This window comes from Phaethon aethereus (genome assembly GCF_964289735.1).
Source record: "Phaethon aethereus genome assembly, chromosome: 15".
Lineage (NCBI taxonomy): Eukaryota > Metazoa > Chordata > Aves > Phaethontiformes > Phaethontidae > Phaethon > Phaethon aethereus.
The window spans coordinates 11,894,062-11,912,795 of NC_138591.1; the positions used below are offsets into that span (position 1 = coordinate 11,894,062).

The 18,734-nt window shown below is 35.6% G+C and overlaps 1 protein-coding gene across 2 annotated transcripts in view; it reads right to left on the reverse strand.

Moving 5' to 3' along the window:
• Positions 1-18,734, reverse strand: part of PARN (poly(A)-specific ribonuclease) — a gene marked incomplete at its 3' end in the record, with an annotated part of 58,638 nt that overhangs the window by 5,845 nt on the left and 34,059 nt on the right. For both annotated transcript variants that reach the window (XM_082006943.1, XM_082006942.1), the window contains exons 18-19: positions 17,559-17,633; positions 3,772-3,961 (exon numbers count right to left, since the gene is read on the reverse strand). In XM_082006943.1, coding sequence (XP_081863069.1) covers positions 3,772-3,961; positions 17,559-17,633 — 265 coding nt within the window. The remainder of the gene's footprint in view (positions 1-3,771; positions 3,962-17,558; positions 17,634-18,734) is intronic.

The following is an 18,734-nucleotide window of genomic DNA, read 5'->3' on the forward strand; positions in this document are numbered from 1 at the left end:
AAGGTGGGAAAACAATTTTGATGATTTTGATTTGAAAACAATTTTGATGTAGCATTAAACATTTTCTGTTTTGGAAAAGCATGTCCTACTTTCAAAAGGACCACTTACTTCCATCACAACGGAGCATCTTGAATTGGCCTGGATATATAGAGGACTCCAAGTAAATTTCATTTAAAGAAAAACATAAACCCAGTGTTCTCTTGCCACTAGAAACAACACTGGGAGTAGTTACTGACCCATCATAAAAATCAGTCATTTCAGGTCAAGAGCAGGTGAAATCACTGGAAATAACACTAGAATACTGAAGTACTATAATAATTTACTTGCAATATTTATTATCCATATCTTTAGTGACTCAGCTTTTCCCAATTCTTATCCTTTATTTAGTAATAAACCACTATAAACAACCTTTTCTGTAAAAAACCCGAAGAATCATCAGCAGAAATACATGAACATTTCAAAAAGGAGATAAACTATCTTCAGCAAAATAAAGGCATTCAAGGATGTGGTGCTACAAACAGCACCCTGACTTGACAGAAGATGCAGCACTCCTGGTTTTAGGTAGAAAATTTGTAAGACAAAATAACTTATCACTTTACGGTACTTCATCCTAATTTAAGTCTTTTGTCATTGGCCTTATTCTATGTTACTCCTAAATGATGATCAGGAAAATTAGAGTAAGTACAAGTAGAACAGGATATCTAGTTTTACATATCACATACCCAATTTAATTTATCATGCTCCGGTTTAACACTATTTTGGTAAGGAAAAGATCTTAAATCCATGCATTTAACAGCCACAGCAGCGCTGGCAGGCAGTTATTTGCTAAGCACAACATAGCCAGTGCTGTGTAATACACAAGAGGCCATGTTCGTTTCGAAAGTGTGTTCTGAACAGTGAATGGCTTTAGAGAAGGGGATCTTATTAACTGCTTGAAGTTTTGTCAAATGCATCAGTTTTTCCTCTACTTCTCCACCTGACATTAATAATCAGGCATATTTCCATTAAAATCAATTTTGATATCTAACAGTAGTAATAAGTTACATGCAAAGGGTATATATTAATTATAAGTGATTTTACCTTGTAACTGCAATTAATACTATTATACTATTAACTTTTCTGATGAGTGGTTCCTCTATAATATGAGACTATAGTTTTTTTTAGTAAGACAGGAATTAAGGAACCTTTGTTACATACTTACCAACCTGTCAATTTAAGACAAAAGTTCCTTACAAGAAATACCCAACAACTTCATTGCTGAATGAAAAAGTAGTCAGGATATATTGTCATCATGGAGAGGAACAGCTACTCTGCAGCTGTGCTCCCTGGCAGAAATTGATGCAGCAAGCTTATTAAATAATAAATAAATAAAGGATGTAGTAACATGAAGCTATTATAAGAGATCAGCTGCTAGATACATCACCATATTGAGTGCTCAACTATTTATGATTCAAATTAATCTGGACAAATATACACACATATACATGTGTGTATACTTGTGTGTATATACGTACATACATGTGTGTATACATATATATTTATCCCAATTGCTTTATATAAATACTTATATTTGTTATATTTACTATATTTTATATAAAATGGTTATATGCACACTATATAAAATATAAATACATGTTTTTGATACGTCTTTGTCTGGAAACAAAAGGGAAATGTTCATCTCGAGTGAACTGAAAGACTGCAAGGTTTGCAGTTCCATGTTATACTTAACCAGATTACACTTAAGAGAAAATGTTTACAAAAGATTAATTGAGAAGAGAACACTGTCTAACTAGTAACGAATAAAAATAAAACTAAGAAAAACATGTCAAAAGGCCTGCATGAAAGGGAGTTTGGGACAGAACCGAATCACTTTACTAATGGAATAATGAGAGAACAGAAATTCATGTAACATCAATCACAAAAAAAGTTCTATCAACAAAATAAAAGCTGCTATCCAAATGTTGATCATCCAAAACCAAGGCTGCTTCTTGTGGAATTTTACAACACTAGAAAAAATCGACTAAAAATTTTCAAGGAGATTAAGTGCCTTAGGCACTCATTGCAGTATTATCATAATTTTACAGAAAAAATTAACTGAAAATATTACTCAGCCATTTTCCAAATTATACATTTGCAGTAGTCCTCAAACTTCTTTGCCAGATAACAACAGATCAGCTTTCCACATCTACTGTTTTCTAAAGTATATGCTAAAATAGTAAGTTGTCTATAGTTCAAACCATAAGTTGCTATTCTTACCATCTGTCTAGAATCTGTGAGATACCCAAAAAACAACGCTGAGAAGAGATACTTCCTCTAGTAGAAATAAAACTAGGACTTAGTATTTCTTTGCAGTAGACTCAAGATGTGATAAGTATTTTCAGACTACTTAATATAGACTTAATTATAGACCTAAACCTTAGCCACATGTAAACTAGTGTCAGGACAATCTTTAAAGCGCCTCATCTCTTCACAGCATGCACTCCAAAGTTTTCCTAAGTACAATAGTTCAATTAAACTAACTTCATTTGATAGGGATTTTATCACCAGGTTCCTCCATATGGGTTTTAGGGATCAAACATGTCTCCAACGCATTTAGAATTCCCACCATGACAAAAGCCATGAACATTTGACAGCTAGCCAAAATACACACCTGCATTTAATTTTGCAAAGTAGGCAAATCATAAGCTCATGTAAGTGAGAAGAACAGAACAAGATTAGTATATTTGTTACACAACAGATAACATTTACAGGAAGATATAATGAGAGCTAGAATGTATCATAGCATTTCCAAGAAAGATAAAGTGGAAGGACCTCAGTGTTAGTTTTATGACCATCTCATTTGGTTTGTCTAACCAGGGGAAAAAACCAAACCACCAACTCAAAACAAAAACAAAAAACAAAAAAACAAAACACCACCTTACAGAAATGTAACTTACAGACTCTACTGAAACTTTTTTTTATATACAACTGATAGAATCTGGAAGTGGGTGGGGAGAAAGAGAATGAATGGCAATAACTTGACAGGTTAAATATACAATTATATTAACACTAGAAGACCCTCCTCATTCACAGATGACTGAGAAAGAAGCCTCCTGTTACCATCACATCCAAAACCTGTCATTAATATAAAAGGTAGAAATGGAACAAGAAATACACCCAGCAACACACTGCCACAGAATCAAAACCGGCATCTCCTAACTTAATTTTGTCCTTAAATAATGAACTAAAAGCTTTTTAAGTTTTACTCCAAAAGCTTAAAGTCATGCAAGTATCATCATTTGCTCCCCTGTTTCTAAAGCATAAGGACGACTTCATCAGGACTGCTCAAGATGGTAATTTATACCCTTCTCTGTGGCAGTATTATAACCACGGAAAGTCATCCAAAAACCAAGACAGCCTTTACAAGGGTATAAGATGACAGCCAAGTTTCCAGATGACGCAAGCCAGAGGTGTCAAATGAAGGAAAAAAATAATTTTTTTTTATTTTGTTTATACGAAAAGGTACTGCTACATCAAGCTCTGAAGCTGTGATTTGACCTGCACACAAGATCCCAATATTTTAAAAACTTGTGTAATCATATTTGTGACAAAATTCCCTCTGCTCCTTTACCTACGATCTTTTGACAGCTGATATACCACTACTGATTTATATACAAAGAAATATGTACAGGAAAAAAGTCACCTATCAGTTATGAACTACCTGAAAATTGCTACACTTCTAATAAAAATGCAATAAAAATACAAGAGTTGTCAATGCAGGAAAAGTCTCACCTGTTAACACAGTAGTATCGACTCTGGGAAACATAAGGTGTGCAATGAGTTTTTAACCGTTTTCTCTCCATCTCCTTCCAACTATCTTCTGTACATTTTCTCTTTGCCTGTTTTTCTTCATGTTTTTTCTCAACATATTCTGCATAAGTCTGGATCCTATAACTTTCAGCATATCTGCTGGTGTTTACAGCTACGGGGAAGAAGAGTGATGTTACATACAAAACACTTAAATGACAGCATGCCCTCTCCTGAAATAACTTATTTGGAAAAGCAGAAGGCAGTAAACTATTTGTTCTGTTCATATAAACAACTTCTAGTTCCATTGTTAGTGATTAAAAAAAAACAAACCACAAATGCTGTACTGTCCTAAATTCACAAGGTATGATTGAATTAGATATTCAAAATTCTTTTCAGAGTCAGACTTCATACAAAAAGGGTTAAATCTACTTAAGACTTTTCTTTTAAATTAGAAACCATCAATTCTTGAGTCGTAACCCTCTTCCAGATTGCTTGTTGGCAAGAAAAGATTTCCTGGATTTTTTCCCTTTTAGTCTCATTACTTAACCCAGCAGGTTTATTTTGCAAGTCTGCCAGGAAAAGACGACATTTGCAAAGCCTGTGCCAAAACTCTGTTTGATTGCTGTGAAACATAAGCTTATTTGAGCTGCATTTTTGGTTGCACAAGATATCCGTGGAAGCAGCACTTCACTAATATCCAGCTGTTCCATCCTTGTATCTTTCTAATGTTTGGTTTCTATTTAACTAAAAAGACTGTGAGTTCAAGGTAGAATGATTTCTGTCAAAGCAAAATTAGAAGCACTTCAAAAACAAAGAAAAAACTTTCACTGCCTTCACTCAGCAACAATTTACCAACATTCCTTCAAGCCCTGCATCTTCACAGCTCTCAGCCTTTAGTCTGCAAGCCAAGCTCTGGCCTAAAGCCATCACTATAACAGATGAATCAGCAAATTAAACTGACTGTCAGCTGGTGTCCTCTGCTGTTTTCAGACTAACTCACTGAAGGAAAGTATTGTAAACCAACCAGTAAACCAGTTTAAATATAAAACAAAACAAACAAACAAAAAAAACCAGATTGTTTTTCATATACTTGAGCTGCACATTTTAAAATACCATAACTGTACTGGAGACAAAATCCTGATTTTATTACGTACTTCCAAATTTTGTCAACATTTCAGATGTGTACCCAACTTCCTGATTCTAGTTGCAGTGTTGTCATCTTGAATACAGGTATTCTGTGTTACCTCTAGCCCAAGCACTAGAAATAGCAAGCTCCAGCATCACAAGTCAGAAGATGTGAGGAAGATGGGTGTACTTGGATTTTTGCCTCTTTCAGAAGAGATCATCTGTTCTGCATAGTGGCTATGCTACTGTGAAACTGATTACCTATGATACCAGTCACAGCATACGGCTCCTGCTGCAAAGTCTCTCAAACATACATAAAACTCGGCAACAGCTTTGTATATTTAATTTTAAAGCCAAGAATAGATACCAGCAATTATGATTAATAGCCTCCTGAGATTGTTGTACTAACCAAAGAGATGTTATGTATACCTCTTTCACACCCCTTTAATTTGTTTTGAACTGTGAAGTTACAGGATCTGTTTGTAAGAATTAGGAATATATTTATTGCCCATGAATTTATGGTGCAGGCATCATGAATGAATTAATAATGCTCACTGGAGTTACTGCATGCCAGCCGACATTCCTCAGGGTAAAATTTGTTTAGTTAAACTAAAGCATGTTTTTACTTGCTAAAATCAAGCGCATAGTTACCATAGATCATCTGATAAATAGTGATTTGTTAAAACACAATAACCATTTCATATTATTTGTTTTGCTATAAACTAAGAGCCAAAGTTACGGCTCTTCCATTTAATTCCGTGACAAACCTAGCCTGTATTTAAGGGAAAAAACAAAAAATCATCTTTATGCAGCCTAGAGATAATTTTAAAATAAATCTGTGTAAGAGTCAATACTTTTGAACAAAAGACAACTCTGCTTTCCTGAAATAAGGCCTGTATTTTATAGCAACCCATTCATATTACACATAAACACAAATACATGCATATGCATATAAATATATATGTGTATATATATATATTTAACATGAAAAATTATGTGCTGAATATATTGCTTCATGCAGTGAACAACTGAAATGAAGGTATATGGAGAATTCTACAGAGCCACGCAGATACAATCAATCTTGCACAGTCTTGAACTGAAAGGCAGCTCCCTGTAAATTTAAAATACATTTTCTCTGATTTTTTTTTATAAATACTGTCCGTATTGCCAAAGAAAGCAAATACAGTTATGTTGCTCTGCACTGCCAATAGAAGAAATGTGTTGCTAGAATGCTTTGTGAATTGTAACAAACTGAAGAGAACTTAGGGGGTTTATTATTTTTTTAAATCATAAGAGAGAAGAGAAATCTTTCTGTGAGAAACCTGACCTAGTAACCAACAACACATGGCTGCATTTCATTATGCTAGTCGCAGCTGTAAAGTTAAGTTTCTGTCTTATAGTAGGATAATAGTAATTGCACATTATTTTAGGAAAAACATTTCTACAGGATGGCATCTTCCCTAGTTATTAGGCAAGCTGTAAAACAGGCCGACTGACACTGAGCTATCCAAGATGAATGTGTACAAAGATACTCTTTCACCAAGTCCTTGCTCTTATGCAGAGCAAAATCCTGACAGACGGCCACGGACAATATTAAGTCTCATAATAAATAGACAAATATTTAAGTGAACTGTGTAGATAAAAAAACAAAAAATATAAATAAAATAAATACACAGAACTACAGAAATTAAGGCTGCAATAATAAACACTCAAGTTTATGAAATACTGAAGTGAAAATTCACCTGTGAAGCCTTAAAGTGACCTCTGTATAGATGCTGTGTTAGTCTTATCTTATCGTGTACTACTTAAAACATGAGACTGCTGCCTCAGTTGGTTCGACAGTGTTCAATTAGAGAGCAGCTAATTCAGTATTTTGTTTTATTCTCATTACTCACTGTATGGTTCCACAGCTTTATTTACTGACTTCTAGGGCTATTCATCCTCCATTTAAAAAAATAAGATGTTTGCATGTGCATTTTTTTCGGTCATGGCATTGTCCAGTGTTTCAAAGTAAGGCTCATGAGCTGAAGCAGCAGTGCTTTTTTTATAAACAGAGAGTAGAAGTAAAGACTCAACATCCCAAATTAGAGGGCATCTTTTAAATTAACCTAAATGGAAGGGAATGCTCTGTGCAGTGGACAATCTAATCAGGGCTGGGTTCCTACAGAGCAAATGTATTAACATATTCCCAGAGAAGACATAAATCAAAATTCTCCAAAAGAAACATGATCACATGGCCAGGGACTTTATCAATGCATAAGCATAAATCACCTATCTTATGTTAAATATTAGTGAAATTTGCATTGCAATATTAATGTTGGGGTTTTTTTAGCCTATATGCATCTTTCAGACCTTTAGGCATACCTGGACAATTTCTGCTGCAGGGCATCACAATGTTACACACACAAATAATTAGTTGGACCAGAAGTTTTAACTGTACTTCTCCAGCTTCTCCCACTAGAATCATGAAAGTTACTGATAGTTGCTAGTGTTGACTCAGTATAAAAAGCATTGGGCCCACTCTCAGTTGGCTTCTCTTGGAAAAAGATGCATGAACTTGAGAGACTTCTAATTAGCCAACATTTCTGCTGATTTCTGTTTTTATCATACCCTCTCCTCCTATTTGTCTTTTTCACACTTCAGTCTTTTCTGGGTTTGTCTTTATCTCATATTGGTCTCACAATCTATCATAACCCTAAACATTCTTCAACATTAAACTCAGTTTCCCACTTTCTCTGGCAAGGCAGTACTCCTACTGCCTTTTTAAAATTGTTTGTCTCTGCTACCATTAGGCACCAGTTTTCCCCAACTTAACCAACCTACATCCCATTATCCAGTTCTGGCTCTTTATCCCAGTTTTTTTCATGCAGGGTAAGTAGTCACTGTCAAATGCATTTTTCTTTAGTGTCAACCCAGTTTATTTTCAAACCTGGTCCAATCACAGCCTCTTTGCTCCATCTGAACATGTAAACTAATTAGTTCCTAATCTCAGCCCATTCACTTGGCCATCCCTTGACTAAAACAAGGAAGCAGAGCTGGCAACGGGGCTGGAACCATGCACTGGTCTATATAGTACAACAAAAAACCTTTGTGAAATAAATCCTTGGCCCACCTCCAAAAGGACCAGCACACTTGAAATTGAAAAAAATATTCAGTTGTGACTGAAGAGAGTAAAAAATAACTACTAAGTCAGCTACAGAAAGCCTGACTGCCTGCTTTCCATTTTCCATGATAGCTGTGCTGCTGCATCAAAACCCTTTTGCACGTGCCAAGGTAACTACAGCAGACTTGCCCAGCATTGCTGAATGAAGTGACACTTCATCAGTGTGCTTCTCAAGATCCTTGTCCTCAAGGAAGGTTAAAGAGAAGAAAAACCTCACTGCAAACCATTTAAAAAAAAAAAAAAAAAGTAGAGCACTAAATAAAACACAGTATCAAGATCTCATGAAAGATCCTGCATGAAAGATCATCCTGCACTGAAGCATCATGAAGGGAACCTCTTGGTTTGCTCTCAGGTCAGGAGATAATTAAAATTAACTTACAATTTCTTTTACTCATTAAAAAAATTTAGCCATGCAGAAGTCAGAGCCTAATTGTTTGAAACCTAAAACGTAGCATAATTTTGGATCCCAGCACCACTTAGAAAAATTCAAAAACCTTGAAGAAGTTAAAAAGTTAAAAGTCAACGTACTTCCAGAAATATAACTACAGTTGACTGTCTCAGATATCAGCAAAATTATTTATTCCGTCTTTTATTCAGTGATAAGGAAAGCAGCCTCCATGTAACTATTAGAAAGTCTCAAGTCTCTTAATACAAGTTGTAGCATTCAATCATAAAATATGTGTGCTTCAACAAGTTTTCAATTATTTAACATGCCTGTTTCCCCCCTGCTTCCCCAAGGGAATTTATCAAGCTTCTGTAGATGCATTGCTCCTCCTCAGTTGCCCAAACATTAAACAGGCTGGAAGGTACTGTATTTAAGAAGTGCCAAGTCTCAACATTTTCTTAGAGAACTTGAGGTTTTTTATCAATTACACCAACACAGACCACCTGTTCAAACTCCTCTAAGAAAATATGACTCTCTGAAATCATCTGCATTGCATTTATAAAATAAACAATACTTGACTGGTCATTTTCACATGCTTAGAAATTTAGATGTCTAAAAATTTTTGTTTAGAAAACAAAACAAAACAACACAACTGAGGTAAAATATTATGTTATTCTTTGGCACCCATGAAGAAAATCTTAACTTTCATACACTTTTAATAACACTTTTGTGTTATAACTCATATAACCTGTAACACTTTTGTTCTGAGACAGACGTACAGAATTAAGTACAAAATGTTCAAGAACAAATTGCTATGCTAGGACACTTTTCCATGTTACAAAATATATCCACTTTGTTAGTTAACTCCATACCCAATTTCACAAGCTGCATACTGACTGCACAGAAACACAAATTAAGGATGGTGAAGATGTATTTCCTTGCTCCAAGAAATCTGTGTATTAGAGTATGATGGAGAAAAGTCATTTAACAATTAGGAGGATCCATAGCCTTTGAATTATATTTGATAACAGGAACTATCTGCAGGCTGTCTCAAAACTGAAAACTCCAGTTTGTACATGTACATCTCTTTCTGTTTTCCTCTCCTGTATTAGCCTAAGACAGCAGAAGGTACCAATACAGATTCTAAAATAGACTTTTAGGAAAGACTGTTTTACAAAGATTGTCATCTCTCTTGACACCTGAATCCAGAGCAGGAAGCAGGATCAATGTGGTGACAAAGCAGTTGTTCACCTTGCAAAGTGATAGCAAGTTAGCCAGAGAGCAAATCAAAAGCAGTCTTTGACTCTCCTTTTTGGAGAAAATGGGAAAATGAACAGGTGATCTGAAAGAAAATGGTTTTACAGAATTAAAAATGCCAAGTACAAAGCATGGCAGAGGAAGAGGAAGGATCCTTAGACAATGTTTTAAACTAAAAGAATTTCTCTTGACAAAGAACACAGATAATAGTATAGTCCACTGAGACATTTCACACTATGCATAGGTATGCAGATTGTTATTAAGGATTTGAACTTTGTTAAAGATGCAGGTTTTTAATTACTGAAAGAATTCAAGTTACTTAACCTTTGCATCCTGTTTAAATACCTCATTAGTTGAAACAAAAGCAGTGAAATGTATTAACCCATTTCAAAAAATCCAAATAAAATTAAAAGGTAGTCAAATTACAATTACTACAACTATTAGTTTCTCATCTTAAATGCCATTTTGAGGAAGCACCATCATTCAAGTCACTCAAAAATACTAACATGAGAAATAACCAAGCCACCGATGCAAAATTTAAATGAAGCTTTCCTAAAACATCAAAACCTTGTGGATCTTAAGAATCCAAAATTTGGGGGGTGGGGGGGGTGGCCCACACAACAGGGGAAGTCACAAAAAACTTGAGAAACTGTTTGAGACTGCACATAATTCGAATAAAAAGTAAAACCACAGTAATGGCTAAGACTAGACATAACTGCAGTATGACTCCGGCTTCCCTGATTTATGTTAAGGAGTCTCCTGCTCAGTGTATGTATCTGAAATGAATTTCACATTATCTCATTGGTGAGAAACAGAGTCATGCAAAATGTAATTTTTCAAACAATCTGGGTAATACAGTAGATGCTATCTGCCATTTCCCCAAATTCAGTGAGAAGAGACTGACAGGCACACAATCTCAAATATATGCGTATATTTTTAAATTGTGGTGGTAAGCATTCACGCTAAGTAGAAGGTTCTACAGTAAACCTTATAAAACACTAATAAACCATGAAGTCCAGCCCTGTCTGAGAAACTCACAAGTTCCAAAAGATTAATGATTTAAACAAGAATTACTGAAAGGCCATCACAATTTCAGCTGCTGCACCTGCTTTAGTCCATTGCTCCCCTGCTGTCTAAACACATTGGTCTACTCAATGACTAGAGGAAAAAGATATCTTGCACACAGTAAATTCTATATGAGCTCATGTATCAGAGCACTAACACATGGAACAACTTAACATTATTCCAGTGCTTGCCATTTATAACAAGCAGTTGCTTTTCATATGTATTTAAAATTTCAGGTTAAGTGAATTGCATTTTTAAATTTATTTATTTATTTATTGCATTTCAAAACAGCAAGAAAAAATTCTCAGGAAGATTGTCAAGTTAAAATTAAGTCCAGTGGTCTTAAAATATTGTAGAGGTTGCTCATAATCAAAACATTGACATTATTAAATTGCACCTAAGGGAATTAAAATCAAGCCTTAGCTGCTAAAGGAAAATAAAACTTTTGAAGTACCACTGATAAACGTGTCCATTATCTCCATTAACATATAACTGTGTCAGATGTCTCAGAACAGAAACCCAATTTTACTTTCAAACGCTTCAAAAATCTAACATAAGACTTTCACCATGTTTCAGAAATTAACCCACCCTCAAATAACAACAGTTCTTAAGGGTGCATTATAGATGGCATATAAAGACTCCACAGGTACAAAGACATCCAAAGAAACCTCCCTTTAAGAGTGTATCTAGGTTCTTTTTAGACCAGCGACCTAGACAGTTACTGAAAGTTGGCTGGAAACAAAATTCAAGGAAACCATGAATAACAGGAGCCTATCACTGATACAACGCATTAACCGAGGACTCACAAACTAGTTAACAGCCCAGAATGGTTGAAACACTGAAATACTTCAGGTTACGTCAATTTAAAGTAAACCCAGAATTTTATTTTAATTAATGAAGTTAAGACAAGCTGAAGCCTCTCCCACCTTCCCCACCGTTTCCAGCCTATTTGTAGGAAATCTAGACCTCTGGAAGTCGAGAAGCACTGAAATAGTACTTATTTCATACTAACCTTTCCAGATGAAAAGCTAACTCTGTAAATATACAAAGTGAACAGCATCCAAAAGCAAGCTTATCTAGCAAGCTGAAAGGCATAAAAGCCAGAAGTTGTACACTATAAGTTTGTTCTGAAGTTTCTTGTATTTATCAACTATAAGAGTGCACGCTGCTTTATTTCTTGTCGCACGCTTAAAAAGCACATGCTCCATGTTTGGCAGAGATGCTGAGACCACATGAAGTCCAATTTGGCAACAGTAAGTTCTGTCTCCCAGATGTCCAACTAAAGGAATATCAACCATTTAACAAATTCTTATTAATTATCTGCCTTGAACAGCAAACCACAACAGAAAATAGACTGTTTACTGTCCAGTACTGTTTTCTGGTGCTTGGAAATCAGTTTACAGCTGTGCATATTGCAAAAAGCGACAGATTAGAGCCATCTAAACCACCATTTTCACAAACTCGTTATCAGCTTTAACATGACAACACAGCAGTTCAACAGCGCTGACTGACACAGAGAACGCAGCCCACTAGAACTCAAGAACAATCTTCCCCCGCTAAATACGCGGGTACAACTTGCACGTACAGACACGGCAGGCACCTAACTCCGCGGTGATTATGAAACGGTTAACTAACATTTGTCTGGATGCAGCTTCCACGTCAAGCTGAAGTTTTGAAGTTTATGTTCTAGTTGTAGAGAGTAGTATGACTTTTTACAAGAATAAGCCTTTTCTACTCATACTAAATCAGAGAGTTTGCCAACATGCGAGTCACATGAAAAACCAAATAAAGTGAAGTTCTTGGACATTATTATAAGCAGCAAAATGAGAAGGTTAAGGGATTTGCTTCTTGTTTCCCGAGGCTTCTGGTTTGTGTGTTTTAAGCATGCTATATTCAGTTTGAAACTTAGGAGCAGCTCCAAAATTGCCTATAAAAATACTGCCCTTTCCCCTATTTATTTTTTCAGAGGTCCCTCAGGCTAACTCTTCAACAATTAAAAAATTGGAATGTGCATTCTTCCTGGCCACATACACATTACTGATTACCAGCTGAAATTTGAAGAGCTACTACTCATTAGTTTAATTCAGCTAATCAGATTTATACTTTTTAAACAGAAAAGCATATGGACCAATGTTTTATCAACCAGTTTTTGACTAGGTCTTAATGGTTACCATCCATGATACTACGTAACTCAGGAACACTGTTTTAAAGAGCACTGGAGGATGAAGAGATACATTTTATTACTTACATACTCAAAATTTATTTCTATGCATATTAACATGAGAAATCCAACATATTCCCAGGGTGTAGATGAACAAGTTTTTAGTTGATTTAAAATACCTGAAGCCAGGAGAGTTAGAAGCAACAGAAGCAGCATGGAACAGCTTATACAAAGTGTTGCATTTGAAGAGATCTGTCATTTGTTTGACATAAAGGTTAAGCATAAACGTGAAAATTAATTATAATTAATTATCTGAAATGTGAAAGACAATTCAAAGGAAAAAAAATCCTCTCCTCCAGTCCCGTCCCCTCCCCCCCCCCCTTTTTTTATATCAGGTAAAAATTAATATCGAAAAGCAAAACTTTTTGAAGTTTTCAAAGCAGCATTGAAAAAACCCTGTATTTAGGACAGAAGACTATCGCAATTTTAATACAACCCTTAAATACAGTTACACAAAACTAGAGACATGGACAAATCACGTGTTTCAAATTCTGTTTAAACATCTACAAGTCTGAACAAAATAAAAAGGCGTTGGAGAAAAGTTATTAAGAAACAAGCCAGATTCATCAACTGGTTATCCTGAGTATGTACATCAAAGGATGACTGCAGATCAGTCTTTAAGTTATCTGCTGTTCAATTCTGCAACTTCACATTAGTTCAGACAAATATTCAGTACTTGCATGACTGCTGCAACTGAAAAATAAAGACATCTCCCAGATCTGAACTGACTTCAAAAAAAAAAATTCAGCTAACACTCCATCCAGATTATTACAAAACTGATCCTATTTTCTTAGCTTTTCCCCCACACAGTTCCCTTATTAAAAGGATGCAAAATAAGTCTGGCTATTTTTACAGTTCTTAGACTCACATAGAATGCAAATCTGACCATCTCATCGATACAGGGAAATTTCCACACATCCTTATGTTCTCAATCCATTTATTTTCCATAAATTTTTTTGTTGCACATGTGTGCTTTGTTAACTACACATATTAATACCAGCTCAAAGCCAGAACCATCTTGAGGTAACCATAAACGTATGTCCGCAGCAATAGTTTGCATTGTATCGTATTGTTTGACAGTTCTCCAAGGCTTTTTATATAGTCCAGAAGATGCAGACATATTTAAATAAACAGGTTAAAAAACAGGCCACATAATTAGTTTTTCCTAGGTTCTTCACATAAACACAGTTCACTAAATCACAAGCACAAATAGTGACTTTTATTGCAAAAGCAGTTCATTAAAGAATTTAAGACCAGGAAAGAGAATAACAAAATTGATTTTATGAAGTATTTATTACAGGAAAAAAACCCCAAGATGTTTAAGTGATTTTACAGTAAAAATCACAGAGCTTTTTGATAATTGAGGTTGCTATAGTTTATCAGCTTGGTTCACTGACTGCTTTCAGTATATGACATTTTACTAACCTGATTTCATTAAAATCTATGAAAGACTATAATCACCTGAACTTTCAAACAAATAACTTATTTCCTACTACGTAGGCCACAGAGCAAGCCTCCCTGTTTGTCAAAGTATATAAAAAAAAAGAGACACACAGAACAGTGCCAGAAAGATTCATTTTAAATATTCTGCAGTCAGTTCTTTCTACAATATGTAGGTGCTGTAACAAAAAAAAAAAAAAAAAAATTAAAAAAATAGCGATGGTGAATGTTTATGCCAAGCATTCAGACAACAAGTAATTGAGGTGATAGTGGTAGGGAAGTTACTGTAGCAGCCTCTAGGAAGGCTTTCAGCTTATGAAATTGCATAGAACACATTGGTTTTTTATGGAAAACAAATAGTCTCGGAAGTCCCACTCAGAGAAAAAAAGCAATCAGCTTGAAAAGAGGATGGAAAAAAGGCACAAATATATAAACTTACAGTGACCTATAGACATTCTGTACATCAGGCATCTAAACTAAAAAGCAGAAACCGCAACTTTGTTGCATTTCACCACAGACAAATCCCCCTGGAAAGACAAAAAGGTGGAACAATTCCAACCCTTTATCCAATTTTTTTCTCAGCCTACACCTCACACGTGGAGGCCAAACTCTGAATCAGATTAATCAGATCTGAAATACAAAGCTTCAGACACTTCAGACAAGTTCTACTTACAAACATATCATTTGTGATTGCACAGCTCAGAGTACATTTTTACTTAGGATAACTCTTAGTCTAAGTTATTCCCTCCAATCTTCACTTGCTGCTGCATGAACAGCATTTCCCTCAAGCCCTGGACGGTGCGCTGGTATCCCCGCTAGCTATAGTGTGTACAGCTTACAAATCATGAATGTTTCAGAGGTAAGAAACTAAGACGACACATGCAAGAAGTGCTAGCAATGCTTTCCTGAGGTACAGAGCTAGCTAAAATAGGGCCACATTTATTTTGACATAATTCTTTATCTGGAAGTTCTCACTAGAAGTTATATGGTCCTTATATCTATATATAGATGAGGAAACAATAGCTCTTGCTGCTATAGAGCATTTGCTGTACGGAGGCTGCTGGTAAGCCCTGAAAATCCTCTGCAAAGGTATGTATGTATGAAGAAATATGATAAATACTCACAGGATGTTAATAAGGAGTTAGAGAGATGCACTGATTATGCATCCAGAACCTGAAAGCTTCTTATTTGAGCTTCATAAGATAGATGATGGTGAACTCAGTGGGGTTTTCTAATCTGATTTTTTCTTTTTAGAATTTAATCGTTGGAATTCTGGCAGGATAGCTCTTAAGTACAACAACATTTCAGCCATTTCATCAAAAGTGGTAAGTATACTGCTGCTCTTACTGGCTCCACAGCATTTGATGCAAGCATTTGAGCGAGCAGGGAGGACACTACCGGAACATATCCCAGACAATTGTGTATAATGGTCCACTTCCAGTCATTGTTCTGAGCAGTATGATTACAGGTCAGTCCTCAAATATATGCCCAAAAGAACTACAGAAACCACTAAGAGCTTGTGGATCCAACTATAATCAACCAAAAATCTTTAACAAAAAAAAAAAAAAAACAAAAAAACCCACAAAACCCCCCAAAAAACCACACAAAAAACCCCCCCAAACAAAACACACCACCCAACCACAAAATAACAACAAATCCCAAAAAACTAAACTCAAACAAAAAAAAAAAAAAAAAAAAAAATCAAAAAAACCCACACCCCAAAGACTGTTTTTCCTCATATCTGGAAGCAATATTTTCAGTAAATTCAGGGATGTTGGTTTCTTCCTGGTTTTTTTACTTAGTTCTTGATTAATTCTTGACGATTTCTCAAGAGTGTTATTTATTCCATATTTTTCTTATGATATCTAGACAATATTTTGCTCTATGCTCTCAGTCAGCTTTTTTGTAAAGTTTAAGAAATGCTCATTTCAACAGGCTGATTTGCTGGGAGAGAGGGGGTGACTTCTGGCACAGCCTGGTCCTTGGAATCGGGCACCAGTGCACCCCGCAAACCACCCCATCCACAGCAATAGGAGGAGAGGAAATGGCCTCAAGTTGCGCCAGGGGAGGTTTAGACTGGCTATTAGGAAAAATTTGTTTACTGAGAGAGTGGTCAGGCATTGGAACGGGCTGCCCAGGGAGGTGGTGGAGTTGCCATCACTGGAAGTGTTCGAAAAACACATAGACGTGACACTTCGGGACATGGTTTAGTGGGCATGGTGGTGTTGGGTTGATGGTTGGACTTGATGATCTTAGGGGTCCTTTCCAACCTTAGTGATTCTATGATTATACTAGAAATAGTTCGTTCTTGATTACCCTGCACAATTGTAAATAGTAAAATATGCTATCTGTCCTAATTATGTGACTCACGAATGTGGGTTTACTAAGAATGTTTATGTAGTCGTGCACAAATTTTTTTCTTTAAACTAATCCCTCTCCTAAAATCCAAACCAAGAAGCAATATTAAAAAAAAAATATATATATAAAAACAAAACAAACCCAAACGCAATCAACTTCCATGAAAAAAGTTAAACATTATTACTTCCATGAACTTTTTTCAAAGCTAAGCTCAAAAGTTCAAATGAAAATTTAAAAATTAAGGTCTGGAGAGATTGCATATTATTAATACACAAACTGTAGACACATTATCAGTCCAGACTGCTAGGAGACTATGATTTTGCATGGGTTCTACAATACACCAAAAGGCTTTCTACTGCACTTGTTACTTGCAAATGTAAACCAAACATGTATATCAGTCCAAAGGATATTTGAAGGCAAGCCATAAAAGTCTTCGATAGCTTTGCTTTGTGCAAAGTAACAGTAAATAACCTCAACAAATATTGCGTTAAACAAAGAAATTACCATTTCACTACCTACATGTTCAGGTACTTAGAGGGTCATGGAATGAAACACAAAACCATCTAAACCAAGTCCAGTTTGGGCTTACAGCACTGCCACATGTGTTGCAGCAAAGATAAGAGTTTAGTTCCTTCTATAGCATCTGAATTAAGTCAGTAATTTCACCATTAGAATCACAGACCTGTTGGCTCAGCATTTTACAGGAGCCAGTTGAAGCCAAGTCTTAATCCTGAAGTAACTTCAGAAACACTTACCTATTTGTACTTGTTCTGGCTGGCTCAATGACACAAATGCTGACGTATCATCAATCCATGAAACCTGAATGTTACCTAGAAAAGGCAAAAGAAATTATTATGATGATTTTTACCTTAGGCTTAGTCACAGATTTTATCTGATGTGCCATGATATAAAGGAAGATAGTCAACTAACAGTAACTTCACCCAAGAAGGCTTTTGTCCACTGTAAAGGCATGTAGTGCATACACAGCTGTACATGAGCCTGGAACTGTTCAGAAAGCAGTGACTGTTAGGACTGCGTATGCATCCTATACCCTCAGACCCACTACCGTAAGGACCAAATGAAAAAGAGACATGTCTAATATCTTCTTCACTCCCAGAGTATTCTTCTGCTTCTTCATAGTTTTTTTTTTTCCTTGTAACAATTGAAGTAATCTTAGGGTTTTTTAGTCCTCCCTTCATGTGTTCTATATAATTCTACAACAAAAATTGAAGCAGTCTTTTCTGGAAAATTTCAACTCTGTACTAAAATGAAGAACAGTTCTTTGTGTTTTAAAACCTATCCATCCTCCAGAACTGCACTATTTCCTAGAGATACAGCGTAGACAAGCTCCAGTTACCACTACTGTTCCTTTACTAGTACAGACACCCAAGATAAGGGGGGTAGCAGAAAGATTGTTCACAGCAGTGGAGAACTCCAGTTATTGCAACACTAAATCTTCAAACTCTGGTTTGTTTGGATCACACTATACACCATTTCCTGGATGTGCAATGAAAACTTAATTTGAGTAAATATGAGGACAAATGCACAAAATCAGTGACAATGGAACAGTGACTGGAACTAAGTTCCTCCATTCATCAAGCAGTTAGTCCATTTTCTATGTGAATGGCTTAAAGCATCACATTAGCACTAAAAGAACTCATAATTAAACAGAAGTGCAGGAAAGGATTCCCATTCTAGACACAAGGTCTTATTATAGTCTGAAATCCACTTACGTCTACTGTTCTCATGTAAGTGCTCTACTGTTTGTTCAATTCAGATATTGAAAATTGCTGCAATTTTTTTCAGGCAGACTTGGGAATCAAGTTATATATAGTGTTACACCACCATTTGACTTTCAGACACTACAAGGTTAAAAACAATGATGCAAAATGGCTGAAAATGCGTTTTATTTTCAGATGTTTAATCTATTT